The following is a 17,145-nucleotide window of genomic DNA, read 5'->3' on the forward strand; positions in this document are numbered from 1 at the left end:
TTCCTTTGGCTGACAGTCCCAGGGGGCTCCGTGTTCACAGTGGTGGGGAAGGCATGGCAGCAGGAACAGGAAGCTGAGAGATCACCTCTCACCTGCACACAGGAAGAAAAACAAAAGAGTAAGAAGTGAGGCGAGGCTGCAAGCCCCCAAATCTCATCTCCAGTGATGTACTTCTTCCAGCAAGGCTGCACCTTCTAAAGGTTTTGTAATCTCCCCCAAACACTAACACCCCAAGTGCTCAAATGCATGAACCAGTGGGGGGTGCTTCTCATTCAAACCACGACAGTAACTCAGCATGAAAGTTACTTTTCTGGCACTGGAGGGATGCCTCGGTGGTTATGAAGACTTGTTGCTCTTCCAGAAGACTCAGGTTCGATTCCCAGCACCCACACAGCAACTCACAACCATCTGTCACTCCTATTCCAAGAGATCCAAGGCCCTCTTCTGGTCTCCAAGGGTACTGTACGAACACGGTGCACAGATATCCATACAGGAAAATTACTTATACACATAGTACAAAATAAATAAACTTTTTTAAAATGAGAGAAAGAAGGTTTTCCTTTGTAGAATCCAAATGCCTATCACATGAGGGGTGCCTGTCCTAGACACCTGGTCAAGAGATTTTCTTCCTAAGCCGAAGACAACAAGGAACATCGACATAAAGTTTTGGAACCATAAAAGGGATTGAAAGCTTGGAAGCGGAAAGGATTCCCACTATCTATGGCTACCAGGGAATTGAGAGAAAACAAAAGATCCCTGTAAGCATGCTATGTCCCTGGCATCACTGGAGGTAGTGTGAACCACATCCTATCTCTGAAAGCATGTATGCCAATCAAACCAAAATCAGAAACTGTAAATGCAAAGTAACCTCATTTGAGACCCTGGGAATGACACATTTGGAAAATAAAAGTTCAGAATGTCCCAAGGAAGCTTACATGGTACAGCAGATTAAAAGGAAGAAGCTGCAGATAATGGGCATCCCAAAAGCTGCATAAAGAGAAAGGGGAGAGGGAAGTTACATGGAAAAAAAAAGACAATTGGCATAGGAACATTGTCATGACATTGGTGTATCTACCATTAGGCCGGGCATGGCAGATGGACAGATCTAAATCCAAGCGAAACATTCCCCTGCCATTTTGCCACAAGTGAAGCTACATTGATTCTATGTTAGGGGCATGTTCAGACTTGGCTCAATTACAAAGTTTGCATTCCTGTACCCAGTTTCTTTTCTTGAACAGCCTGATAATATGTTGGCATCCCACAATGCCCTCAGCTCTGTTTTGGTATACTCTTTAAATGTTGTTGTTTTGTGATTTTTTTTTTTTTTTTCTGAAGATGTGGAGGGAAGAAGGACCTATCACCTTCCTAGGACGTTAACGTGCTCAACAAAGTGCCATCCTGGAAAACCTTGCTCAAGAGTTTTGTGAATGTTTTGTTTCACTTTGGGAGGTAATGAGGGTGGAATTGTGGCCCCCTCCCCCAACCCACCACTGAGCCCAGGCCAACAGAGCCCAGCAGAGATGCTTCCAGCTCAGCCTGTAAAATCAGTATAATCCAGATAAGGACCACAAATAAAATGGGAGGGATGCTAGGGAAATGCTAAGGGAATCAGCAACCAGAGAAGAATATCAAACAGTTCTTCCAAATCTTAATAGATCTCTCTGTGTGTTTGGCTCAGATAAGCTTGTGCAGAAAGGACTTTCCCAACTCTGTTTCTAAGTAATACAAGGCTCTTGAACAGAGACACTGCAAAGAGAGGGTAGGAGTGCTTCTGGCAGCATTAGCATAGTCATCATGAATGTTAGAGGCACTAATGTTGGATGATGCTGGCTAATGTGGTGATTCCATGGGTAAGTTCAAAGAAACTAACTAATATACTTAAGGCTTTATTTTTAAAAATGAAAAGTAGGAAGATTATGTACAGAACCTGAAAATAAGTATTTTGGGCTTTTCTATGAATTTAACAGATAAAGTTCTTAACCTCCATTCCATAGGAATAACATCTACAAGAACCATAAGAAAATATATATATGGTTAACTTTTTTTTCTTGTGCAATATACCCCATAAAATTCAACTTAATAGTATAACATATTGACTTCTGAAACCTAAACAGAGAAATAGCACAAGCAAACAAACGAAGGTTCCTACCCTTCTTTTCATATAGCCAGGGATGATGTGGTGGATGGAAGCCAATCTGAGGGATTTTTTAAAAGAAAAGTATCTAGTAGGAGGGGACTAGAGAGATGGCTCAGCAGCTAAAGTGTTTGCTGCATTCCAGAAAACTGGAGTGCAAGTCCCAGCACCTATGTTGGGTGACTTTATAACTACCTGTAACTTCAGCTCCAAGGAGGGCTGATGCCATCTTCTGGCACCTGAACACTTGTAGCATACACATGGATCACATAAAAACAAAACCTAGAAGAAGAAGAAGAAGAAAAAGAAGAAGAAGAAGAAGAAGAAGAAGAAGAAGAAGAAGAAGAAGAAGAAGAAACAACAACAAAAACCACCACCACCACCACCACCATCCCAGTACTGAAGGCTGAGGTTGCACGTTAAAGGCCAGCCTGGGCTACATAGTGAGAGCCTATCTTACAAAACAAAGAAGGAAGGACATAAGGGACAAGTTGGGAGTAGTGTCCAAATCCCTTATGATTTTTTTCCCTTGTGACCCAGTTCAATTCATGAGGGCATGTATGTGAACCAATGTTGCTACTATTTTCTTCCTTAGAACCTCCCAATTCTCTGGATCTCAATGGCAGTCACTCTCGGAGAATCAAGCTCACAGCCCCAAACATCAACCTTTCTCTGGACCAAAGTGAAGGATCTATTCTCTCTGATGATAACCTAGACAGTCCAGATGAGATTGACATCAACGTGGATGAGCTCGACACCCCTGATGAAGCAGATTCTTTTGAATACACTGCCCATGGTAAGTTGCTGAGATAACGAGGCCACTATCACATAAATAAATGATTGTCTAGCTAACAGTACACACAAATTTTTCATTTTTGTGCGAATGCCTACTTTCTCTGACTCCAGAAGCTTCGGTTTGAATCTTACTCAGTGGTGTCCATGATTGGCACTTCAGAGCTTGATGGAGAAAGTACAGTTCCCAGGGGTTACTCATCAGCAACTATTACCCTTTTGTGAAATCCCTACCCTAAGCTACATGCAGGAAAAACTAAGACTATGTGTACAAAGAAAGAGACTTGAATCTTGAATGCAAAACTGGAAGAGGAAAAATCAGAATATACCATTTCCTTTGTAGAAACTCTTGCTGTCTAGAATGTTCACTCTCTCAGACCTTTATGTGACTAGTCACATCTCTTTCCAGGTGTCACCTCTTTGACAGGCTCCCTGACATGTGCTGTCATACATGTTCCCCACCTACGTGCCCCCAGCCCCTCACACTCCATGCCAAAGTTATTTTCTGCATTTTCCTTTGTTGAATCTGTGTTGTTTAATGATTTGCTTGCTTAGAGGACTGAAATATCTCCTGAATTTTTTCCTCACTAGAATGCATGCTTCCTCAGGCAAAGACTTCATGGGTTTTGATGCTGTGTCTTCAATACAGAAAGAAGGAAGGCGGGATGGAGTGGGTAGGTTGAGGTAAAGACAAGGAAGGCAATGAGAAGTTGCTGGATTCAGGGCTGACGGTCCTGATAGGAGAGCCAGTCTGTTGTAGTCCTTCCTCTTGCTTGGTGACATTTGGCTTGTTCAGAAGTAAGGACAAATGAGAAGCATTTGCTTCATAAAGCATCAGTGCCATTTTAGTTTTCCTTGAAGCTGTGTGGTTTCTCTGAAATTATAACTGAAAACCAAAGTGAAAGACTCTCAGCCATGTACTACCACCCCTTGTTGAATAACATTCTTTTAATCTTAAAAAGAAACACTGTAATTGAAGGTTGCTCAAGCTAGTCACAGGAAATCCCATTCATATGAAAATATAATTGGGAAATTCACCAAAATAACTGATTAATTCCACACAATGTCCTTGAGCCTCAGGGGCAGCTTCCCTGACCGTCGTAGATTAACAGAGTTTAAGCTTTTGTTCCCTCAAGTTAAATAATAATAATAATAATAATAATAATAATAATAATAATAATAATAATAATAATAATAATAATAAAAGCAGGTACAGCACTATTCCAAGCCTTACTGTTTGTGCTGCATTTCTGACCTGCTTATGGTTTTCTATAGGTTCTTCGTGCATGTGGTCTGTAGTGCATAGTTTCCAAGACCCCAAACAGGCACCAGGATCTAAGGATGTTCAAGTCCTTTGTATGTAGTATGCATTTGTACCTAATCCACACACATCCTCCATATACATTAAACCATCTCTAAATTAATCATAATATCTAATATGATGTAAACGCATATTTGAAGATAGAGAATTAAAAGCTTCCATGCACATTCAATACAGATATAATTATTCCCCAAATGTTTTCTTTCTGCATCTACTGATGTTTGGATCTTGAACTCAAATTCTTTTTCTGCCACCTCAGAGTCTTCCCAAGATACTCTACCCATCCACCCCACCTTTTCTCATGCCCTCCATCCATTCCACCTGCTCTCATGCCCTCCATCCATCCCACCTGCTCTCATGTCCTCCATCCATCCCACCTGCTCTCATGCCCTCCATCCATCCCACCTGCTCTCATGTCCTCCATCCATCCCACCTGCTCTCATGTCCTCCCTCCATCCCACCTACTCTCATGTCCTCCCTCCATCCCACCTGCTCTCATGTCCTCCATCCATCCCACCTGCTCTCATGTCCTCCATCCATCCCACCTGCTCTCATGCCCTCCACACATCCCACCTGCTCTTATGCCCTCCATCCATCCCACTTTCTCTTACGCCCTCCATCCATCCCACCTGCTCTCATGCCCTCCATCCATCCCACCTGCTCTCATGCCCTCCATCCGTCCCACCTGCTCTCATGTCCTCCATCCATCCCACCTGCTCTTATGCCCTCCATCTATCCCACTTCCTCTTATGCCCTCCATCCATCCCACCTGCTCTCATGTCCTCCATCTATCCCACCTGCTCTCATGTCCTCCATCCATCCCACCTGCTCTCATGTCCTCCCTCCATCCCACCTGCTCTCATGTCCTCCCTCCATCCCACCTGCTCTCATGTCCTCCCTCCATCCCACCTGCTCTCATGTCCTCCATCCATCCCACCTGCTCTCATGTCCTCCATCCATCCCACCTGCTCTCATGCCCTCCACCCATCCCACCTGCTCTTATGCCCTCCATCCATCCCACCTGCTCTCATGTCCTCCATCCATCCCACCTGCTCTCATGCCCTCCATCCATCCCACCTGCTCTCATGTCCTCCATCCATCCCACCTGCTCTCATGTCCTCCATCCATCCCACCTGCTCTCATGCCCTCCACACATCCCACCTGCTCTTATGCCCTCCATCCATCCCACTTTCTCTTACGCCCTCCATCCATCCCACCTGCTCTCATGCCCTCCATCCATCCCACCTGCTCTCATGCCCTCCATCCGTCCCACCTGCTCTCATGTCCTCCATCCATCCCACCTGCTCTTATGCCCTCCATCTATCCCACTTCCTCTTATGCCCTCCATCCATCCCACCTGCTCTCATGTCCTCCATCTATCCCACCTGCTCTCATGTCCTCCATCCATCCCACCTGCTCTCATGTCCTCCATCCATCCCACCTGCTCTTATGCCCTCCATCTATCCCACTTTCTCTTACGCCCTCCATCCATCCCACCTGCTTTCATGTCCTCCATGCTCTCATGTCCTCCATCCATCCCACCTGCTCTCATGCCCTCCACACATCCCACCTGCTCTTATGCCCTCCATCCATCCCACTTTCTCTTACGCCCTCCATCCATCCCACCTGCTCTCATGCCCTCCATCCATCCCACCTGCTCTCATGCCCTCCATCCGTCCCACCTGCTCTCATGTCCTCCATCCATCCCACCTGCTCTTATGCCCTCCATCTATCCCACTTCCTCTTATGCCCTCCATCCATCCCACCTGCTCTCATGTCCTCCATCTATCCCACCTGCTCTCATGTCCTCCATCCATCCCACCTGCTCTCATGTCCTCCCTCCATCCCACCTGCTCTCATGTCCTCCCTCCATCCCACCTGCTCTCATGTCCTCCCTCCATCCCACCTGCTCTCATGTCCTCCATCCATCCCACCTGCTCTCATGTCCTCCATCCATCCCACCTGCTCTCATGCCCTCCACACATCCCACCTGCTCTTATGCCCTCCATCCATCCCACTTTCTCTTACGCCCTCCATCCATCCCACCTGCTCTCATGCCCTCCATCCATCCCACCTGCTCTCATGTCCTCCATCCATCCCACCTGCTCTCATGTCCTCCATCCATCCCACCTGCTCTCATGCCCTCCACCCATCCCACCTACTCTTATGCCCTCCATCTATCCCACTTTCTCTTACGCCCTCCATCCATCCCACCTGCTCTCATGCCCTCCATCCATCCCACCTGCTCTCATGCCCTCCATCCACCCCACCTGCTCTCATGCCCTCCATCCATCCCACATGCTCTCATGCCCTCCATCCATCCCACCTGCTCTCATGCCCTCCATCCATCCCACCTGCTCTCATGCCCTCCATCCATCCAACCTGCTCTCATGTCCTCCATCCATCCCACCTGCTCTTATGCCCTCCATCTATCACACTTTCTCTTATGCCCTCCATCCATCCCACCTGCTCTCATGCCCTCCATCCATCCCACCTGCTCTCATGTCCTCCATCCATCCCACCTGCTCTTATGCCCTCCATCTATCCCACTTGCTCTTACGCCCTCCATCCATCCCACCTGCTCTCATGTCCTCCATCCATCCCACCTGCTCTCATGTCCTTCATCCATCCCACCTGCTCTCATGACCTCCATCCATCCCACCTGCTCTCATGCCCTCCCTCCATCCCACCTGCTCTCATGTCCTCCATCCATCCTACCTGCTCTCATGTCCTCCATCCATCCCACCTGCTCTCATGCCCTCCACCCATCCCACCTGCTCTTATGCCCTCCATCTATCCCACTTTCTCTTACGCCCTCCATCCATCCCACCTGCTCTCATGCCCTCCATCCATCCCACCTGCTCTCATGTCCTCCATCCATCCCACCTGCTCTTATGCCCTCCATCTATCCCACTTTCTCTTACGCCCTCCATCCATCCCACCTGCTTTCATGTCCTCCATGCTCTCATGTCCTCCATCCATCCCACCTGCTCTCATGTCTTCCCTCCATCCCACCTGCTCTCATGTCCTCCCTCCATCCCACCTGCTCTCATGTCCTCCCTCCATCCCACCTGCTCTCATGCCCTCCATCCATCCCACCTGCTCTCATGCCCTCCATTCATCCCACCTGCTCTCATGTCCTCCATCCATCCCACCTGCTCTTATGCCCTCCATCTATCCCACTTTCTCTTACGCCCTCCATCCATCCCACCTGCTCTCATGCCCTCCATCCATCCCACCTGCTCTCATGCCCTCCATCCATCCTACCTGCTCTCATGTCCTCCATCCATCCCACCTGCTCTCATGTCCTCCATCCATCCCACCTGCTCTTATGCCCTCCATCCATCCCACTTCCTCTTATGCCCTCCATCCATCCTACCTGCTCTCATGTCCTCCATCCATCCCACCTGCTCTCATGTCCTCCATCCATGCCACCTGCTCTTATGCCCTCCATCTATCCCACTTTCTCTTATGCCCTCCACCCATCCCACCTGCTCTCATGCCCTCCATCCATCCCACCTGCTCTCATGTCCTCCATCCATCCCACCTGCTCTTATGCCCTCCATCTATCCCACTTCCTCTTACGCCCTCCATCCATCCCACCTGCTCTCATGTCCTCCATCCATCCCACCTGCTCTCATGTCCTCCCTCCATCCCACCTGCTCTCATGTCCTTCATCCATCCCACCTGCTCTCATGTCCTCCATCCATCCCACCTGCTCTCATGTCCTCCATCCATCCCACCTGCTCTTATGCCCTCCATCTATCCCACTTTCTCTTACTCCCTCCATCCATCCCACCTGCTCTCATGCCCTCCATCCATCCCACCTGCTCTCATGCCCTCCATCCATCCTACCTGCTCTCATGTCCTCCATCCATGCCACCTGCTCTTATGCCCTCCATCCATCCCACTCCTCTTATGCCCTCCATCCATCCTACCTGCTCTCATGTCCTCCATCCATCCAACCTGCTCTCATGTCCTCCATCCATCCCACCTGCTCTCATGCCCTCCATCCATCCCACCTGCTCTCATGTCCTCCATCCATCCCACCTGCTCTCATGCCCTCCATCCATCCCACCTGCTCTCATGCCCTCCATCCATCCCACCTGCTCTCATGTCCTCCATCCATCCCACCTGCTCTCATGTCCTCCATCCATCCCACCTGCTCTTATGCCCTCCATCTATCCCACTTCCTCTTACGCCCTCCACCTATCCCACCTGCTCTTTTGCCCTCCATCCATCCCACTTCCTCTTACGCCCTCCATCCATCCCACCTGCTCTCATGCCCTCCATCCATTCCACATGCTCTCATGCCCTCCATCCATCCCACCTGCTCTCATGCCCTCCATCTGTGCCACCTGCTCTCACGCCCTTCATGTATCCCAGTTGCTCTCAGCTGTCACAGCACTTTTCTCATGGATATACTGACTTGAAACCACACTGAAGACAGCTATGGCTGGTCCCCCCCCCCAATGCCCTCCGCCTTTTGCTTCGCTGTCTCTGTGGAGTGCTTTGCAACACCACATCTGAGCCTTTTATTTATAAATAGTAAACCTGTCGAGCAAAGCGGTGGTGGCTGAGCGAGCTGGTAATTAAAGCTGCCACTTGCTAACATGGTTCCTTTATTTAGTTGACATAGTCATGCTGAAAGAGGCAATTTAATGACCTCAGTTATTCTAGGTCTTAAAATCAGAGAGGCTGATTTTAATGTATGTTGAACTATAAATTTTTCACGTTGATTTCAAACAAAAGGTGCCTATCTAAGCACTATTAAAAATAAATAAATAAGCAACCCAACACATCAGCTATCAAAACCACAGAATTTGTGTGGATAGCTATATTCTGTACAGCAGACATGGATAACCGCTCTATAGGAAGATGGAATGTAAATATACTTTAAACGTAGTGTATGATGTTATAAGCACTTATAAGCTTTGTGTCTTCAGAATTTTCAGGTAAGCATGTTGAACCTGGCATATGCATTCTGAAGGGAAGTGTTATTCATTCCTCCTAGTCAAGAGTTTGCTTTTGTTTTATTTAGGTTTTTGTTTTGTTTTCACTTATTTATTTAATCACTTTACAGCCTGATTGCAGCCTTTTCCTTCCTCTCCTCCTAGTCCCACCTTCATACTCTGCTCCCCTCAGTCCCTTTCCCCTTCTCCTTAGAGAAGGGGAGCCCGCCCCTCTCCCCTGCCATGGGTACCAACTCACTCTGGCACATCAAGTCACAAGTAAGCGCATCCTTTCCCACTGCAGCCAGACTAGACAGCCCAGGAAAACAAGGTCAAGTGATGAGATTACAGGTGAACTGTCAGCCTGACTATCAAATACTTTTAAGTATAGTTTTTCTTTTTTTATTTGCCTGCGTGTATGTCTATGTGAGAGTGTCAGACTTAGAGTTACAGACAGTTGTGAGCTCCCATGTGGGTGCTGGAACTTGAATCCGGGTCCTCTGGGCTAGCAGCCAATACCCTTAACTGTTGAATCATCTCTCCTGCCATCAAGTATAGATTTTCAAAAGTGGTCATAATTTATTTTACCAAATGGACACGTTTGTAGTGCTTACTGTATTATAAGGAATATATCCTAAGTATTTTAGAGATCGTTCTAGTAAGCCTCATGTCTACTCTATAAAACAGACTGTCTTTCCTTCACTGTAGATGAGAGCACAGAGACATGGGAGGTTACATAATGTGACTGCACTTATAGAGCTATAAGTGACTGTGGAAACATTTATTTGAGTAAAAATGCCCCCATAGGCTCATAAGGAGTGTCACTATTAGGAATTATGGCTTTGTTGGGGTAGGTGTGGCTTTGTTGGAGGAAGTGTGACACAGTGAGGATGGGCTTTGAGGTCTCAGAAGCTCAAACCAGGCCCCCATGGCTCACTATCTTGTCCTGCTGCCTGCTGATCCAAATGTAGCACTCTCAGCTCCCTCTCTCTCCAGCACCATGTCTGCCTGTGTGCTGCCATGCTTCCTGCCATGACAATAATGAACTAAACCTCTGAACTGTAAGCCAGCCCCAGTTACATGTTTCCTTCTGAGAGTCGCTACGGTCATGGTGTGTCTTCACAGCAATAGAACCCTAACCAAGGCAGCATTCAAACCAAGTGTTGTGTTGAGTGGTGTCGGTGCTACTTCCCTGTCTCACAGACTGAGGAGTGAAAAAGGAGAGGACCTTTTGCTAAACTGAGCCTGCATACAGGAAACCAAGTGTGAAAGCTCAGTTTCATATGTATGGTTCTGTAGGTCACACTGTTGCTTTGCAAATCTGTCCTTTATAGCCTCGAGGGCTTCTACAACTCCCTCTGTTACTTAGGAGCTAAGGGCCAAATATTTTTCCAGGGTATTTGCCTAGTATCTCCAGTTTGCTTATGGAAAAACAATTTAATCTCTCCATTAAAAGATGCCAACTTGTTCCCTTTCAATCAGTTTTCCTTTATAGCTCTGTCCTAACAGTTGGAAAATATAATTAAGACTTGGTATTTGTGCCAATGAAATCAGAACTACACAGATAATGAAGGGATTTTGGGTTAGTCATTCATATGAAGGCTGTTCTCGAGTTGACTTTCAGTGCATCATGATCCTAACCCTAGAAACAAAATACTCAAAGGTCAAGGGGGGAATGATGATCTCACTCTATTTTCCAAACCAACCACGGCATAATTTTTCTCCCTATTCAGAACTTAGGTGTGGTAAAGGCTCCTTATCCCGGATGTGGTAAGATGGTAAAGAATTTGGCCAGTGTGTTTCTGATAAGACCATCAGAAGCAAGGAGTCTGCACATTTAGCCTATCAAGGTTCCCACATATAGTGACCCCATCTAAGCAGCTGTTCCAGCATTGACCTCTGATGACAGCATTCTGGCAGACAGGCCAGCATTCTCTCAGTCAGTCAGAGCCACACCTTCTACACCCCTACTGGTGCTCTTCCTTATTTCCAGCACCAACGGGCCACCAGCTTTACAAAACCAAATCATTGTTTCCATACTCAGCATGCAAGTGATGAAAGGTTAAGCACATGTGTCTGAAAATATGTTTTTTCTTTGTATTCTTGTACACTGGTGGGTTTTTTTTTTTAAAGATTTATTTTTATCATTTTCTTTAAGCTATCTTTCTGTGTGTGCAGTAAGTAGCCTTTTCTGATTGGTTTTCTTCTCCTATGCATTTGTGATTCTTTTCCATGTTGAGGAGTCACTTCTTTGCAGCATTTAAGGATGTTCTAGTGTATGACGTAACACTTTGCTTTTCTAGTCATCTATTGCCAGGCATCTTGGTTGCTTCGAAGTTTTGGCAAGTATGAATGAAGCTTCTATAAACATACACATGATTATCTGTATCAGTTGTCTAATTGCAAAGGAGATAGGCTGTATGATACAAGTTTATTTATAAGAAACTTTCAGACTGTCCTCCAAAGTTACTGGACTATTTCCATCCCCACAATCAGCACACAAGAGTCCCTAATGCACCACATTCTCACTAGTCTGGTGCTTGTCAGTGTTTTGGACATTAGCCTTTCTAATAGCCGTATCCATAGTAATAGTTGCCTATTGTATTATCTTAACATGCACTAGTGAGAAATGATGTCATACATCTTTTCTTACTTCCTTGGTATCTATATCTTCATTGGTGAAGTGATGTCTGTTTGGTTCTTTTGCCTCTCTGTGTGTGCTGTTGTTGTAGTTGTTGCTAGGAACTAAACACAGGGCCTTGTACATAGTAGGAAAACCCTACTATGAGATACAGCACCAATACCATTTCACTGCTTATTTGCGAATGAAATTGTTTGTTTTCTTATTGTTATGCCTCAAGCATTTTATATATTTTAAATAATAATCATTTACCAGGTTTATAGTCTAGACATACATTCTCCTAGTCTGTATCTGCCTTCTTATTCTCTTGGTATTGTCTTACGTGGAGCATATTTTCAACTTTAATATCATCTAGTTTGTCAATTATCTATTTCATGCATTTGGTGTTGTATCTAAAAAGTCATCAGTTGCAGACCTAGGCTAAGGTAGGAGGTATGCTTGTGCTCATGAGTTCTATACCAGCCCAGGTAGCATGACAAAACCTATTAAGATATACAAATAAAGAAACAAGTAAATAGATGAATACTATGTCTACGCCAAGGCCAATTAGATTTTTCTCTTATGTTGTCTTCTATGAGTTTTCTAGTTTGGGAGTTTTACATTAGATATATGATACAAATTGAGCTAATTTGTGAGCAGATGAAGATTTGAATCTATCTATCATCTATCTAGCTAGCTATCTATATCACATATGTATATATGCACACACATATAGTCAGCACACACATACACACATACAGATAGTTGTGTATGTATGTATATATACACATACATACATGTCAGGGGTGTGTGCTCTTTTTTTTTTTTTGAGACGGAGTCTCTCTTTATATTTAGTCCTGGTGTCCTAGAACTCACTGTGTAGGCTAGGCTGGCCTTGAACTCACAGAGATCCTCCTTCCTCCTCCCACCTAGTACTGGGATTAAAGGCATGTTCTATTACACCCAGCTCTTTAAAATATTATTCTTTCGTTTGTTTATGCATGTGTATGATATGTTTGGTATGGTTTACATATGTTGTTTGTGTATCTGTGCACAGTGTGTACATTATTATGCATGTAGGGTCAGAGGAGGATACTGGGCATTCCCCTTTATAGCTCTCCACTCTGTTCCTTTGAGGCAGGGTATCTTCCTGAAGCCAGAACTCATTTTTTACAGGAGGGCTATAAGCCAATAAGCCCCATAGACCCTCCTGTCTCCCAAAGCTTGTTACTGGCATGGTGGGATCTGAACTCTGGTCCTCATGACTGTGCAGCAAGTGTTCATAACCACTGAGACATCTCTCCAGCTGTGGGTACATCTTCTTACGTGTAGGTGTCCAGGTATCCTGGTGCCATTTATTGAAAAGATTATCTTTGTCCATGGTGTTGCCATGGCTTTTTTGCCAAAATAATTTCACTGTGTTTATGTGCTGTGCATTTAAGTTTAATATGTAGAATAAAGACTAGTACACAGTAAAAACAAAAACAAAAACAACTAACCTTAATGAGAAACCAGGTGTGGTGGTGCACACCTTTAGTCCCAGCTGGCAGATCTCTATGAGTTGGAAACTAGCCTGGTCTACAAAGGGAGTCCAGGACAGCCAGGGCTATACAGGAAAGCCCTGTCCCAAAAAAACCAACACAAACAAACAAACGAACCAAAACCCCAAAACATAATGAAATATCCTCAATAAAGCATATGGAAAAAACAGACAAATAAATGTACAAACATACCCTCCTGCACCGAGCACCCCAGAGAGCTCACCAGGGACAAACTAGAGCAAGCTAGAGTTCCAAATATACTGTAGGAAGTTTGGTGAGTGGTGAGTTCATTAAGGTTTAGATGCATGGTGAGTTCATGGAGGAGTTGGAGGAGGGTGCTGGGTTTACTAATGACAGTGGTGGCCATGTGTGTACATGAGCATCAGAAGACATGGCATCTCTGAGCCCACAGTTCTTAGGTATCAGGGACAAGATAAGAAATATGGAACCCAGGGCTGGAGAAGTGGCTCAGTGGTTAAGAGCACTGTCTGCTCTTCCAGAGGTCCTGAGTTCAATTCCCAGGAATTACATGGTGGCTCAGAACCATCTGTAATGTGATCTGATGCCCTTTTCTAGCAAGCAGATGTACATATGATAGAGCACTGCTATGCATAAAATAAATAAATATTAAAAAAAATATGGAACCCGAGAGAGGTAAGATTTATAGCTGAGTTTCCCAACCCAAATAGAAAGGAAGAAGCAGGAAGGATGCCAGAAAACTGAATGGATATGCACAGGTGCCTCGCTGCTTGATTTGAAGCCATGGTTGCTGCCTTTCATCCTTAGCAATCTGCTGAGTGCTGCTGGGAACATAGTGGAACAAGAACAGGCCAGGGCTCTGTGGGTGGTATGGCTGGTGAGGTTGGCAAGGAAGGCTAGGGTAGGCTTCCCAGTCTCCAGTAGTGAGTCCTGAGTAATTAGGTACTGGTGGGTGTGTAGTGACCTCCAAATCTCCCAGGATGCAATGCTGCATTATGGGTCCTTATAGGCTATAGCTAGTTCCTAGAGCTTGCTCAAGCATTCCTCAATTTACCCACTCATGTCCCCAGAGTTCAAGTGCTCTGAGTAGGTTTCTAAGCTAACTATGGGGCATGTCAATGGTGATGCATATTAAAGGTGACTTAGACAAAGCTCCAGAGCCCAAGGAAGTCACAGCCTCTTTAGACTGAGAGTCATGCTCAAGGCAGCTTGGTAGTTCAGGAGAGCGTACAGAGCAGTGTTGACTGTATTCACTGCTAGCTTTGTTACAAGTGTCTGCATTGCTTTACTGTCCATTTTAATACCTGCCACTGTATCCAGCACCATGAGGTAGGAAGCCCAGCACTGCTATTACAAGCACTGTGCCACAGGAGCACTGAGGCAAAGAACAATGTAACTTAAATGGTCTTTTTCCACAACATAAAAATAAGAAAGGAAACAGCTCAGAATTATAGGGTAGGATATAAATAATCTTTTCCTTTAGACCATTTATAGCTGTGAAGAATACCTTTGTTAAACTCTATCAGTACTCCTAGTTTTAAAAAAAAAATGGTTAAGGGGGCTGGAGAGATGACTCAGAGGTTAAGAGCACTGTCTGCTCTTCCATAGGTCCTGAGTTCAGTTCCCAGCAACCACATGGTGGCTCACAACCATCTATAATGAGATCTGATGCCCTCTTCTGGCCTGCAGGCACACATGGGGCCAGAGTACTGTATAAATAATAAATAAATAAATAAAATCTTTTAAAAAAATGGTTAGCAGTTGCAGCTTACTCTTTTAGTAAACAATATTATTATTTTGAATGAATAAGAATAAACTTTTTACCAAAGAATACTCAGTGGGGTTTGTTGTTGTTATTGTTGTTGCTGCTGCTGCTTTGTGAACCCAAAATTTCCAGTCTACCAAGTTGCTTGCTTCTCATTTACTGTATAGTCTTTACTGTCACATGTTTTAAACAGTGCATGAGGAGTATCAGACTTGTGTATAAACGTATGCCCCAGCTTCACAGCAGGTCTGGGGCTTCATCCCTGTTGTAAGTCTTACAGAAGAAGTCTAAGTACTGTCATCACGGAAAGGCTCAAACACTCTAAGAAATCAGGGAGGTAGCCCAAGGAAGCCAAAGGTATCTGGACCTTAGATCACCAGAAAGATCTATAGTGTGTAGCCTGCATGACCAAGGATGAGCTGGTACCAGAACTCCAGCCTCAGCTGTTTCCATCTCAACATGACCTTGGGGGAAAGGATTTGGTTCTTCAATCAGTCTATAAGGTGGGTGTTGTGTGGTCAGGCTACCTACTGTCTGCCTCCCAAACTATACCTAGTGTGCGACTCCAGTAGGCTGCTCTTGCCCGCTTTTCCTGTAGAAGTCTTGCTATGTCAGCACTGCTCTGTGCTTCACTTTCAGAAGATCCCACAGCCAACAGAAGCTCTGGTCAAGAGTCGGAGTCTATTCCAGAATATACGGCCGAAGAGGAACGAGAAGACAATCGGCTGTGGAGGACAGTGGTGATCGGAGAGCAGGAGCAGAGGATTGACATGAAGGTCATCGAGCCCTACCGGAGAGTCATTTCCCACGGAGGTACTCAGATCTGTACATGTCTGAGAAATGAGGAAGGCACGTCCTGGTTTTCCTTAGGAAACAAATGTGGGGTTCAACTGAATTCTTGGCACATTGAACAGCTCTGGAGGGTCACCTTAAGTGACTCCCCTTTTTAGACTTAGCCTGGGAGTTATTTCACCTATCAAACGCTTGCTTTTCTATAAACCACATTAAACTTAGGGCAGACAAAAGTTATCCACAGTCAAAACCTCCATTTTTGGCAAGGGACCCAGGAGAGGGCAGAGTGTGTTTCATCTTTCCAGTGCTTTACCTGGGTGCTCCAGGCACATATGTGACTTTGATCAATCGGAGACTCAGAACACAGACATTGCATTGAATGTTGTTGACTTCAGAAAACATCAATGGCTGTTTGATTTGTCTGCTGTGCATGCGTCCCTTTGCTGTGGTCTGGAGGTGCCTTCCTAACTACCTAGCCATCCAAGAAAAAGTGCAAGCTCATGAGGCCGCTGCTGCTGTCAGCACCCTCTCTACCCTAATGAGAACTAGGAAATGAGTTTTAGCAGTGCATTAAGAGTTTGTTTTTCAGTATTGGGGGGTTGAAGCATACACCAGGGATCTGCATAACCGGGTAAAGGCTCTACCACTGAGCTGTGTACTCAGCCTTTCTTAATACTGCATCAAATCAAGAGAATTCGCTTTCTAATGAGCACACAGATCCTGGGAAGCCATCCCTCCCCCAGTACATCTCTCACCTTCCCTTCCATGCACCACTACCTCCCCTGAGGACGAGGATCACCCAAGGAAACTGATTGACAGAAAATTAATTCCCTTGGGAAACTTTGACCATGACCTTTCTATTTCCTGCCTCCCTGTGTGATGCAGAATGGCAGTGTGGCCCTGTGACGGCTCCTGTGGGCAAGGGTGGGACCCTGGGAGAGGAATCTCTCCTTCAGCTCTTTGGTAGGAGGCTGAGGAAAGCTTACTGAAAGTGGCTAAGGATGGGAGAGTCAGTCCTTCACTGGGATAACAAGAGGAACAGGAACTCTCCTCCGGTGTTCACAGAAATCAGTTTTGCTCCACAGTGCCCTCTGGTATTTTTAGTTTGTTTACTTTGGGACAGGGGAAAAAAAAAAACCTCACAAAGATTGAATATAAAAGTGACCTGTGCTTTCTCTAAAATGCACAGGAAAAAATTAAAAAGTCAGCCGGGGGGGGGGGGGGGCCCATGCCTTTAATCCCAGCACTT

General features: G+C 45.6%; 1 protein-coding gene across 3 annotated transcripts in view; it reads left to right on the forward strand.

Annotated features, from left to right (window-relative positions):
• Positions 1 to 17,145, forward strand: part of Prune2 (prune homolog 2 with BCH domain) — a 271,505-nt gene that overhangs the window by 228,568 nt on the left and 25,792 nt on the right. For 2 of the 3 annotated variants that reach the window (XM_051146213.1, XM_051146211.1), the window contains 2 exons: positions 2,730 to 2,930; positions 15,744 to 15,917. In XM_051146213.1, coding sequence (XP_051002170.1) covers positions 2,730 to 2,930; positions 15,744 to 15,917 — 375 coding nt within the window. The remainder of the gene's footprint in view (positions 1 to 2,729; positions 2,931 to 15,743; positions 15,918 to 17,145) is intronic. The other variant, XM_051146212.1, reaches the window with a different exon arrangement.

Source organism: Acomys russatus, chromosome 5, assembly GCF_903995435.1.
Source record: "Acomys russatus chromosome 5, mAcoRus1.1, whole genome shotgun sequence".
NCBI lineage: Eukaryota > Metazoa > Chordata > Mammalia > Rodentia > Muridae > Acomys > Acomys russatus.